This window comes from Stomoxys calcitrans, chromosome 3 (assembly GCF_963082655.1).
Source record: "Stomoxys calcitrans chromosome 3, idStoCalc2.1, whole genome shotgun sequence".
Lineage (NCBI taxonomy): Eukaryota > Metazoa > Arthropoda > Insecta > Diptera > Muscidae > Stomoxys > Stomoxys calcitrans.
The window spans coordinates 166,957,864-166,970,949 of record NC_081554.1 but is presented as its reverse complement, the minus strand read 5'-3'; the positions used below and the strand labels follow the sequence as shown (position 1 = coordinate 166,970,949).

Genomic DNA, 13,086 nt, shown 5'->3' with positions numbered 1-13,086 from the left:
TTTTCTGTGATTAAGTGACGACATTCGCTGTTTGACTCTCAAACGGTTAACGACGGTTACTTGGCCATAACGGAAATACACACGGTGCGACGACAGCACGCCATACACGCACAACACAAACAAGATTTTTGAGGAAATCACGGCAAAGACTTGCAACAAAAAAAAAAAAAGAAGAATAAAGTGGACACAAGAAATCAAAGTTAAATGGAAATCTTATTGTGAAAAAGTAGTGATGTGATAATTTAAAAGATATAAAAAAAATAATTTTTTTAACAAATGAAAAAATTAAAAAGTAAACAAAAATGATTATGAATTCATATCTAGTCAAATGCTATAAAACGTTTAATTGACATACAAAAAAAATAATAATTGTTAAATTCCAATAAAACCACAAAAATGGAAATACATTTACTTAAGAACCATAAAACAAAAAAACAAGACTGATTCAAAAATTAAACAAAAAACCAACTTTCTCAAAAAAAAAAAACAAAAATTCAACAAATCATGCAGATTTAATTCCAACAAAAACCTCAGAAAACTTATTACAACCAACAAAACTCGTTAACAAAGTATACGTAAAATGAAACAAAATCAACAACAACAACAATACAATACAAATATTTAACAAAAAATTTAATAAAAAAAATTACAAAAAAAAGTATTTATTAAGTAACTTAAAAATATAATACAAAATAAACGTAGAGTGCAAATACAAAAAAAATATTTTTCCTAAATAAAAAACAAAATATTGCTCATTTAATAAAATAAAACAAAAATACAACAAAATATACGAAAATTGATGTAAACAACTAAAAAAAATCCCTTAAATCTTACCTTTCAACAAAAAATAATAACCGAATGTATACGATTCACTGCAATTATTAATTAAATTAACAACAATATACCTATATAAAAAAAAATTTAAAAAATTAATGAAAAATATTTTCTAAAATTCTAAAAACAAAACAAAAATAGTTTTAATAAAACAAAAAACAAAACCCACAACAATTATACGCGTACATAGTGCAAAATTATTAAAAAAATCAACAACAACAACTACAACCACAAAATACCCCCCTACACACAACAATAATTTATTAAATATTATTAATAATAAAGAAAACAAAAATACAAAATAAATAATATTTTAAGAATCAAACAACAACAAGAAGAACATAAACCTTAGCCAAGCCAACATCAATAACTCATCATAAGGAGGCAAAAACTCATCAACATTCGTTCAGCAACGGCATCATTGCCACCACAGTTTTTTTTCGTGCTTTTTGGTGTTCTCCCCTGCTCTGTCCCAGAGCAATCAAAAATTTTTTGTTATTTAAAACAAAAACAATTTTTATACCAAAACCAACTATAAACACCGTGCTATAATTTTTTCCTAAATCAAAAAAGAAAATCTCCAAATTTTGTTTTTTGAAAAAATTGAAAATTGTTGCTATTTAACTAAAAAAAAATTGCTGAGTGGAGCTCTCCCAACTAAACTCGCTCTCTGCTACTCTCTCTCTCGCATATTGTGAATTGAGAGCGTAAGAAATTCATCATTAACTACAACCTCCTCTAAAACCACACCACCACCACCATCAAAAAAAGCAACAACAACAACCACACCAACAAACTCAAAATGCTGCACGAAGCTTTAATGCTAGAAATCTATCGCCAGGCCTTGAATGCGGGGTAAGTTGTCTGTCTGTCTGTTTTGCCTGTCTATCTATCGTATGTGTCAGCATAAATCAAAAGAAATTTTTGATTTGGTTTTTTTTTTCGTTAAGGTTTGAAACACAAAAAAAAACGTTTTTTATGTGTTTTTCCAAAGATTAGTAGCATCGTTTTGCTTTCATAAAGTTTTATTAATAAATTAGCTGCTAAGTGGGGGAGAGCTATTTAAGAGAAAAGAATTTTTTCGAAAAAAACCCAAGTGTTTGTATAGGACGGACATAAATACAACCAAGTGTTTGCATAGCACAGACGGACGGACTTAGGGAAACAAAAAAAAAAGATATAGCCCCATGCAAATCAAGTGAGATTTTGATGAATTTTTATATTTTAATAATATAAATAAATTTTTTATATAAGCCAATTGAACATTTTTTGTGGTCGTTGGCAAATAAATTGTGAATAAAAATAAAAAAAAAATTCAAGAATTTATAAAAAGTGAGAAAAGAGGAAAAGAAATCAAACAGTGTAAAAAAATATTTTTTTTTGAAAAACCAAAAACTTTTAGATTTGAAAAAAATCAAAAGGTTGTTGTTAACAAAAAAAAATATTTTTTTTATGCAATTTAAAAAATTCCCAAGGAAGATAAAAAATGGATTAAGTTATAAATTAATTAGAAAATTAAAAAAAAAAATCATTAAAGCATTTTGGTTGTATTAAAAAATATTAAAAAAAATCAAATTTTCGCACGAAATAAAAACAAAGGTTTCGACATCAAAATTAAAGCCTAACAAAGCTTGAAATTTTCAAAAACATGTAATTTTTTTTTTTCGAAAAAGACAACTACGCTCTTTGATCACTTTTGTTTCTCATATTTTTAATAAGGGCATGCCATAAAAGTGTTTGAAGCTTCTCTTGATGCATATTCCCACTTGACAAAATGTCAGAAAAAAAAAATTGCTTTCATTATATTTTGCTACCCAGTCAACGGGATTCACTAATAGAAGGTTAGGCAACTTGCGAAAACATAAAGTGGATAGGCCCCATGAACATCATTACCAGTTGAATTTTACAACCTATTGGGTTGCCCAAAAAGTAATTGCGGATTTTTTAAAAGAAAGTAAATGCATTTTTAATAAAACTTAGAATAAACTTTAATCAAATATACTTTTTTCACACTTTTTTTCTAAAGCAAGCTAAAAGTAACAGCTGATAACTGACAGAAGAAAGAATGCAATTACAGAGTCACAAGCTGTGAAAAAATTTGTCAACGCCGACTATATGAAAAATCCGCAATTACTTTTACAAAAGAAAATTTTTAATAAAAAATTTCCATTTTCGTATTCTGAAGAACACATAATAACCTTAGGTAAGGTTAGGTTTAAGTGGCAGGCTGCCATCAGACTCACTTAGATGTGAGTCTGATTGAAAGATGCATTCTACAATAGTTCCTACCGTTGAACCATTTATATCGCTTCAAGTCCAAAAACTTGCCAATGTTCACATTCGCTAAATCAGACAGGTTCTCAAAGAAATGAGAACCCAAAGTGAAACTCCTTCTAACTGCTAGTGCGGGACACACACACAGAAGGTGTTACATAGACTCCTCTTCTTCAATGTCCTCACAGGTTCTGCAAAAGTCGTTGATGACAACCTTCAGTCTGTCTGCATGTTTTCCGATTAGACAGACTGACAAGCTTCCGTCTGTCAACATATTTTCCGCTTAGACAGTGACCTGTCATGACGGACACAATGACTGAGATGTCTGTTGTTGCCAATGAGAGCAAAGCGGTAGACCTCTTCTAGTCTAGATTAGGCCACATAGTTTTGGAATGATCAGCTCTTTGTGACCATCGATCATTCGTTGTCCTTCGGGTCTGGTACTGAAAACTTAGCTTACATGTCGCTAAAGGCATACCCACAGATTCCAGTATCCCTGGAATGTGTAGGGTAGATCCTAATCTCGCGAGATCGTCCACTTCCCAATTCCCTGGGATATATCTGTGGCCCTGCACCCGGAACGGATGAATTTTGATCTGTTCAGCCATCTCGTTGAGATATCTGCGACAGTCGAAGGCGGTTTTTGTGTTCAGAAATACGTTCTCCAGGCTGGCTGCCTGGCTGTCTGAGAAGATATTTATGCCAATAGCTTTACAATTAAACTAAATTTTAAAATTATAAATATATATTATATATTAAATAAATTATAAATTTTGTATTCTGCCACCCGGATTTACTAATAGAAGGTTAAGGTCAATTGCAAAAACATAAAGTGTAAAGACCCCATGAATATCATTAAGGATGTCAAATCTGCCGATTGAAAACCTCATCAAATAGGAGAAAACGTAAACAAAGAATGAATGTAAAAAGAGACCTAGTTGAAAACCTCAATGCCAAGTTGTGCCAAAAATTATAAAAAAAAATTTATATCAGCTGATTGCTTGGCTTAACCTTATTCAGTGAATCTTGTCCACTCAACAAAATAATATTGGGTTGCCCAAAAAGTAATTGCGGATTTTTCACATCGCCAAATAGTGACAAAAAGGAGAAAACTTAAACAAAGAATGAATGTAAAAAGAGACCAAGCTGACAACCTCAATGCAATTAGGTAGTGACAAAAATTATAAAAAAATTTATATCAGCTGATTGCTTGGCTTAACTTTATTCAGTGAATCCTACCCACTCTACAAAATAATATTGGGTTGCCCAAAAAGTAATTGCGGATTTTTCACATAGTCGGCGTTGACAAATTTTTTCACAGCTTGTGACTGTGTAATTGCATTTTATTAAAAATGCATTTACTTTCTTTTAAAAAATCCGCAATTATTTTTTGGGCAACCCAATACAAAAATTGTGAGGCTTAATTTGCCCACAAGTAACTTGCAAATTTGTCCATGAACACTCCACTAAGGAACTGGGGCCAACTTCTCTCATATCACTGAGAGCTGTCCTATTCAAATTTTAAGCTCAATGATAAGGTACCTTCTTTTTATAGCCGAGTCCGAACGGCGTGTCGCAATGCGACAGTTGAGGAGAATGGGGAGAAGTACCTCACAAATGTCGCCAACATTAGGAGGGGATAGCCACCGCTGAAAAGTTTTTCTGATGTTCTTGCCGGGATGCGAACCAAGGTGTTTAGCGTCATAGACGGGCATGCAAACCTTTGCGCCAGGGTGGCTTCCACCAAGTAGACAGCTAAGTAAGCTGGTTAAATATAAAACTATTGCCCGGCAGTTAAGGAAGAGAATACCTCAGGAAATTATTAAGAATCCAGCTGTTCCGATACAAAAACTTTATAACGAACTGTTAAAAGCCCCAGAAACCAATGTGTCCGATGAAAAAAACAACAAAAAATCATTTAAAGGATGGACTTTTAAGAAAAAATCCTTGTATTCCTTCTGTACATATGTTAATGAGGTGAAAATTCTTCTAGACCTAGAAAAATTTAAATGTTGACTTCTGGAAGAGAGTTATATTGGGTTGCCCAAAAAGTAATTGCGGATTTTTCATATAGTCGGCGTTGACAAATTTTTTCACAGCTTGTGACTCTGTAATTGCATTCTTTCTTCTGTCAGTTATCAGCTGTAACTTTTAGCTTGCTTTAGAAAAAAGTATATTTGATTAAAGTGCATTCTAAGTTTTATTAAAAATGCATTTACTTTCTTTTAAAAAATCCGCAATTACTTTTTGGGCAACCCATTATATTCCATGATGAGAGGAAATTTAATATTTTTTGGTTTTACACAGACGGAAAATGGTGTGGGAATTTTATATACTTAGTTGGCTATCAGAGACTGTTCATTTCAACAGCCGTGCTCAGAATCTTCTCCAATTTCTGACACCTATTTTGGGGCGTTTTTCTCCATTTGGCCTTACCATTGTAGTTTTGGTGTAGGCTTATGGCTCTAACCATGCTGGTTGTCTAATAATGGAGGCCACCGTGGCGCTGAGGTTAGAATGTCCACCTATGACGCCGAACACCTGGGTTCAAACCTCGGTGTTAACATCAAAACAATTTTCAGCGGTGGTTATCTCCTTACTAATACTGTCTGTATTTATGAGGTATCCTACCATGTTTAAACTTCTCTTCCAAGTGTTGTAGCAATACGTCAAGCCTCTTTGGACTCAAAATAATCTCGAAAAATCTAAGTCAAGAATGCCGTGCTACTCAAAAATCCCTAATTCCTCCACGCCCCAAAGTTAACCAAGAAAGCCGAAGAATCACATGGGAAATGTTTCCACATCCATCATCGTTCCCAATAGCGCTACACATGACACTTGATAGACCAATTCTACATAAGTGTGCTCGTGCGATACACTTTTCTCCTTTTTACTTATTTTCGATAAAAGCCATGTCCTCTCACGATGTGAATCTGACCAAAGATTTTCCTTGTCCTTGTCCCGACTTTGGCTGTTACACATTGTCATGCAATGTCCGGACGGACGGACATGACAGGTTTTTCCTTGATTTTTGTCACTATCAAGAACTTAGATACAGTAACTCCCAAAAAAAATCTTTTTGCGGGATTCTTGAAATATAATTTTTGTGAGCTCTGAACAGTTTTTAAAAATATTTTCATTGAGATGCTTTAATCCATACATAGAAAGCAGATAGAAAAATGTCTTTCCTACAAAAATAATTTTATTGTTAAATTTTTTTATAACTTTTGTGATTTTTCGAATATTTTCCGGATGGAGATTTATACCTTTTGCGATTTTTCTAATATTTTCCATCTCGAGATCAGCAAAGAACTCATAAAAGTTTAGTAGGGGAGTGCTGTTGTCAAAACACTTTGACTGGCACGGAGAATTGCGATTTCTGATACGCCATGTATCTTCCACAACACCTTTGTCAAATTGATTATAGTGCTCTACATACCCCACGACTATAGAGTACATTGTAGAGCACGCCTTTTTTCTGAAACAGGGCTCAATTAGTTTTCTAGCTATCCCAAGCGCAGTAAGAAAGCATAATAACTCATTTTTCACTATTCCGACACAAACTAATCATCAATGGTTGGAAAAACAAAGCACATCAACAATGCCAAACTCTTTTTATTGAGCACTTGAACATTTGTGGAATGTCACTACAGTATTCGTCGGAAATAAATAGAAAATTATAGAAAATACCTTGAAAAAATCTTGCTAACGAAAAATATCAAAACAATGACATCTATCTTAGCCGTATAGAGTGCATATAAGCTTCCGAATTAACTTTGGGAATGAGTACAAACAAATTACTCCAAAATTCAGGTAGGTCTTATGTACCCACAAAAGCAATTTTGCACCATTGGCATAGAAGGAACAAAGTTTGTTTGGAGTAAGAGGTTTTATCATTGTGTGCATGGTACTATGAATGGTATAGGACGTTTACCTAAATATAGGACGAAACTTAACGTCTATACACCCAGAGAAAAATTGATACCAAATGTGCTCATTTCCGTACTATACAGTATTGACAGTAAGCAACACGGTATGGTAACAAAGCAATACCGCCTGGTATGGGTTGCACAAGCCTTATTATCTTGGTACCAAATTGTTATTGGTTTTAGTACCAAACCGTTATTGTTTTAATGCCATTATTCTTGTTATTACTTGAATATTCTACCACCTAATGAACCAAGGAGGCTATAAAAAAGAGGTCCCTTACCATTGAGCTTAAAGTTGAATCGGACAGCATATATTGATTTGTGAGAAGTTTGCCCCTGGTCCTTATTGCAATGTTCATGGGCAAATTTGCATTTGCAATGAACCAAAATAAACAACCACACCGAACGAAAAATTGATACCAAACGGTATTGATAGTAAAGTAATACCAAAACAATACCGTATAGGATGGTATTGCAAATGTGCTCATTTCAATACTATACAGTATTGATAGTAAAGCTGCACCGTATGGTAACACAGCAATACCGCATGGCATGGACGAAACATAAAATGATTAGTACTGTTTGTTACTACTCTTTTTACAGAACTATTATTGGTTTTAGTACCAAACTAATCTCGTTATCATTTGAATACTTTACATCCTAATTAACCAAATAAACAACCACAACGAACGAAAAACTGATACCAACGGTATTGATAGTTAAGCTATACCAAAACAATGCAGTATGTGATGGACAATGTAAAACATTATTAATACCATACGGTATTGTTTTGATATTCATTCACGATATTGCTTTACTATCAATACCATGGATACCATACGTAGTATGGTAGTGTTTTGGTATCACTTCCAACAATTAAGTAAAGTATGATTCAAATCGGTTCATACTCTGGTATAGCTGTCATATAAACCGATCTTGACTTTTGAGCCAATAGAGCGAGAAATTCTCATCCGATGTGGCAGAAATTTTGTACAACGACTTCTCTCATGACCTTCAACATACTTGGCTAATATGGCCTGAATAGATCAACAGCTTGATACAGCTCCCATATAAACCTATCTCCCGATTTTGCTTCTTGAGCCGCAATAAGGCGAAATTTTTATCCAAATAAAATGAAATATTGCTCAATGACTTCTACAATGTTCCGAATGGGTCTATAACTTGATATAGCTCCAATAGCATACCAGTTTTTATTCAACATTCTTTGTTTGCCTAAAAAGAGATACTGCGCATAGAACTCGACAAATGCGATCAATGGTGGAGGGTATATAAGATTCGGCCCGGCCGAACTTAGCACGCTCTTACTTGTTTTATTTTATTTCGATCTCGGTACAATTGAATAATTACAAAAAAAATTACGTTACAATCTGACCAACCTCCATTATTTGTTTTCAGCAATTGATTTCATATCCATTAATTCCCAGAAGTCGTATTCATATGAATACGCCAACATACCACCATTTACCACGCAAGAGACATTATCATGTTTCAGATATGGATAATTTCCATAGAGTTTCCATTCCATTTTCACCGCTTTTGAGCATTGGAATACATTTTTACGCACATAAATCTTATTAAAACTTTTTATTAGGTTAGGATAGGTGAGGTCGAAAAGGGGTACGCCTCGTGCCACAATGGGTATACACCTAAGCCAGTAATTGGCTTGTTGTGCGCTCTAAATATTACAAAGTAACCTCGAAAAAGTTACGAATTCCGTGCTACTTGCAAAATCCTTATTTGTTTTTCAGGCCACGCCCCTAAGTTTTTTTTTATCAATTAAAACAAATTTTATATAATGACGTTAATATTTTAATTACAAAGCTAAACAACACGTTTGCCGCCATGACAAGAATACAAATGGGACGCCGTCAATTCTAAATAGCTTCATTCGTTTGGCATTAAATTGATACCACAAGGTATTACAAATATTTGTCAATAACGCAATTAAATTAATACCAGTCGGTATTATTGGCAAAATATCGTCCATTTTCTATCAGTGCATACTTCGTTGTGTTATGTAGATTGTTTCAACACAAGAAAGTCTATAAACGTTTAGATTCATCTGCAGAATATTACAATGTAACCTTTTAGATTACTCAAAATTCCAACTGTACCCATCTAGTTCTTTGTAAACATACTGCAATTAGATAATAGATTTAAGATTCTACTCACTAAGCTTAATGCCTATATACTTTTTTACGCTACAAAAAGTCTATGGTTTAACTTGATTCCTACTGTCCCCATCTACTCTATCTGAGTAATTCAAAAATAACTTAAGTTTTCATATTTCCATATATAATTCAAAGACAGTTTTTACAACAAATGATCTTTTCACATGAAGACATAAAGTTTCTCTGCCTTTTTCCATATCATACCACCATTAAGCTGCATCAATCTTGAAACTAAAAAAATGTCTCAATTTTTTGTAGTTTTTCTGCAAGTTATTAACTCTAGCCAAATTGCTTCCCGCCCATGGGAATGAAGAAGCATAAACGTTTAGTTCAAATGTTTAATAAACCTAAAAGATGGTAATTAATGCACATTATGTTTATAAATATTTATGAGTAGGTGTTGAAAATAAAATTCAGCTCTGGTTTGCTTTCACGCTAACAAGGAATTTAGTTATTCACCAAAACACAAAGATTAATTAAATTATGAAAAAATGCAAAAAATGTCCGATGAGTTTTTCTCAAAAGTAAACTTTAATTAAAAAAAAAATGAATACAAAAAAAAAAATAATCTATGCAGGTATGTAGTCTCATTTTCATAAAAAAATAAAACAGAAAGTAATCTATCGAGATGCTTGATTATAGATCACACTTTATTCCAAAAAGCTCATCTTTCTATGGATGATATTCAATGTTAGTTATTGGAGATCATAGTTTAAGTTTTAATTATAAAAAACCATTAATAAGGTGGATTGTATTTAAAATGGAACTAATGACATACATATTAACTGCTTCATTAGTTTGTTCTCTTTCTTTGGCGTTTTTTCAGTTATGAACTTGATGAAATAATTTATGCAAACAAAAAACTTTTCAAATTCAGCTTAACTTTGACGTTCTGTTCTTTGTCATCATCGAGCATGAGACGGACAACTACTAATTTGACATGGAAATTGATTAAAGTTTGTCTAAGCATTCTTAATGACATAAGACATTTTAAGTTCGTTTTTGTTTCGGAGGTGTTGGTAACAAAAGCAAACAAGGAGAAAAAACTTTTAACTCATAAAATAATACCAGAAGCCAAATTTGGCTAATGAGAATTTAGGTAACTTTTGGTGTTTCTGTTTAAATATAAGCCAACCTGTTTTTTCGGGCATAGAATTTGTTTGGTTAGTGATGAAATGTCAAACAATGGCTTAAATAGTTAATGATTTAACGAGTTGGGAGAAAAATGTTATTTGTTTTAATGGGAGCTATAATTTGAGTGATTTGTTTGTCAATACTGTAGAGTGAGTAGTTGGAGTGTTTGAGAGAGACGTACTTCGTCTATAGTGTGTCACATAGGGACACCACTTAGTCTTCTAAATAGTTCTGAAGCTTGAGTGGATGCATGTTAGTCAAAACTGAAGAGTGAGTAGTTGGAGTGTTTGAGAGAGACGTACTTCGTATATAGGGTGTCGCATAGCGACACCACTTAGCAGAGAAGTTTAAACATGGCAGAATACCTCACAGATGTTGTCAGCATTAGTAAGGGGATAACCACCGCTGAAAATGTTTCAGACATTCACACCAGGATTTGATCACAGGCGTGTGGCGTCTTAGGAGGACATGCTAACCTCTGCGCCTCGCCTGGGTTTTAACGGAAGCTATAATATGAGTGTTTTTATGGGAGCTATAATTAGATCCTTAAGGGTAAAATGGTTCCAATCACGTCCCAAGACTAGTCTTTTAAATAGTTCTGAAGCTTGAGTGGAGGCATGTTTGTCAAAACTGAAGAATGAGTAGTTGGAGTGTTTGAGAGAGACGTACTTCGTGTATAGGGTGTCACATAGCGACACCACTTAGTCTTCTAAATAGTGCTGAAGCTTGAGTGGAGGCAATGTTTGTCAAAACTGAAGAGTGAGTAGTTGGAGTGTTTGAGAGAGACGTACTTCGTATATAGTGTGTCGCATAGCGACACCACTTAGTAGAAAAGTTTGAACATGGCAGAATACCTCGGAAATGTTGCCAGCATTAGTAAGGGGAGAACCACCGCTGAAAATGCTTTTGATATTCACACCGGGATTTGAACACAGGCGTTCGGCGACTTAGGAGGACATGCTAACCTCTACGCCACGCCTGCGTGGAGTCGAATCCGGGGACTATATCTGTTTATGGACCGATTTAGATTGTGCTCGGTACGGTTTTTAGAAGCCAGAACAGAAGTCTTTGTGCCGAGTTTCAGCCAAATCGAATAAAAATTGAGGTCTCTAGGTGCTTAAGGAATCAAAATTGGGGATCGATTTATATGGGGGCTATATCCAAATTTTTATTCATTCGACCGCTATCGCGATTTGGATGCCACCGTGGGTTCAAATCCCGGCGTGAACATCAGAATAATGTTGAGAGGTGATAATTCCCTTACTAATGCTGGCTACATTTGAGAGGTCTCTTGCCATGTTAAACCCTGTGGGCTCGCTATGTGCGTCGCTGTTTGGACTCGGCATAAAACGGAGACCCTTTATCATTGAACTTTAATCGGAGCTGTTTGTGGGTGTTTTGGAAAAGGGGTAGACACCCAGAAAATTTTTTGCGAAAGTGGATATAAATTTTGTGCTCTAATCCCTAATACCTTTCATTTGAGCCCCCACATTGACATGGTCGGTAAATATGTCCCATTAAGGGGGCTGTGCCCTAAAATAACACTTAGCCCTAAAAATAAATCAGTATCGTGCTCTACTTTCAAATATCATTTATTTGAACCCCATATTGCCATTGGCCACAAAATTGGATATCAAATTCGTTTTCTAATCTCAAATACCTTTCATTTAAATCCTTTATTGGAAAAAGTCAGCAATTATGTCCGGTTTGGGATATGGGCCCTAAAAACTATGGTGACCAAATGCGTATTATTTGGGGGTTGTTATGGGGGTGGGACGTCTCCTTGGACAGTTGGTCCCGAATGTTGAAATCACATTCTTGGTCTACTCCCAAATACCTTTCATATGAGCTCCATATATTCATAGTCGGTAAACATGTCCGATTTGGGGACGTTTAGGGGGATGGGGAGGCCACTTAATAACTTGGCTCTGAATACGTATCTCATATTCGTGTTATACTATAAAAAACCTCTTATTTGAGTCCCATATTGCAATGATCAGCAAATACGTCCTATTTGGGTGGTGTTATGGGTCCTGTTGGGTGGTCCAATATGGATCCTATTGGGTGGTCCTATTTGGGTGGTGTTATGGGGGTGGGGTGGCCCCATAGACTCTTTTCCCTAATTTTGATATCAGATTCGTGTTTTGCTCCCAAAGACCTTTCATTTGGGACCCATATTGCTATCGTCGTAAATTTGTCCTCTTTAGGGGTTGTTTTTTGGGGAGGGGCGGCCCCCCAAATACTTGGACCCACATTTAGATAACAGATTCGTATTCTGCTCTCAAGTACATTTTATTTGAGCCCCATATTGCCATGTTAATTAAAGAAGTCCTATTTTTTTTTTTTTTTTTTTTGGAAGGGGTAGACCCCCAGAAAGTTGGTCCCACATTTAGATATCACATTCGCATTCTACTTATCGAAACCTTTTATTTGAGTCCCATATTGCCATGGTCGGTAAATATGTCCGATTTAGGGTTGTTTTGGGGGATGGGGTGGTCCCCCTAACACTTGGTCCGACAATTGGATATCAGATACGTTTTCCTATTCCAAATATCTTTCATTTGAGTCTCATATTGTCGTGATTGGTCTAAATATATATCTGGTAGGTTTTATGGTGGGGCGGACCCCCTAGGTACCCCATCCAAAATTTGGATACCCATCACCGAAATCTGGCGTTTCTATTTTCACCACAGGGTCACTATGCACCATCAGTGAAAATTTCA

At 34.7% G+C, this 13,086-nt stretch overlaps 1 protein-coding gene across 1 annotated transcript in view; it reads left to right on the top strand.

Annotated features, from left to right (window-relative positions):
• Positions 1-326: 326 nt before the first annotated feature.
• Positions 327-13,086, top strand: part of LOC106094873 (protein teashirt) — a 34,686-nt gene continuing 21,926 nt past the window's right edge. The window contains exon 1 of the mRNA XM_059365219.1: positions 327-1,689. Within this exon, the coding sequence (XP_059221202.1) occupies positions 1,637-1,689 (53 nt within the window). The 5' untranslated portion in view covers positions 327-1,636. The remainder of the gene's footprint in view (positions 1,690-13,086) is intronic.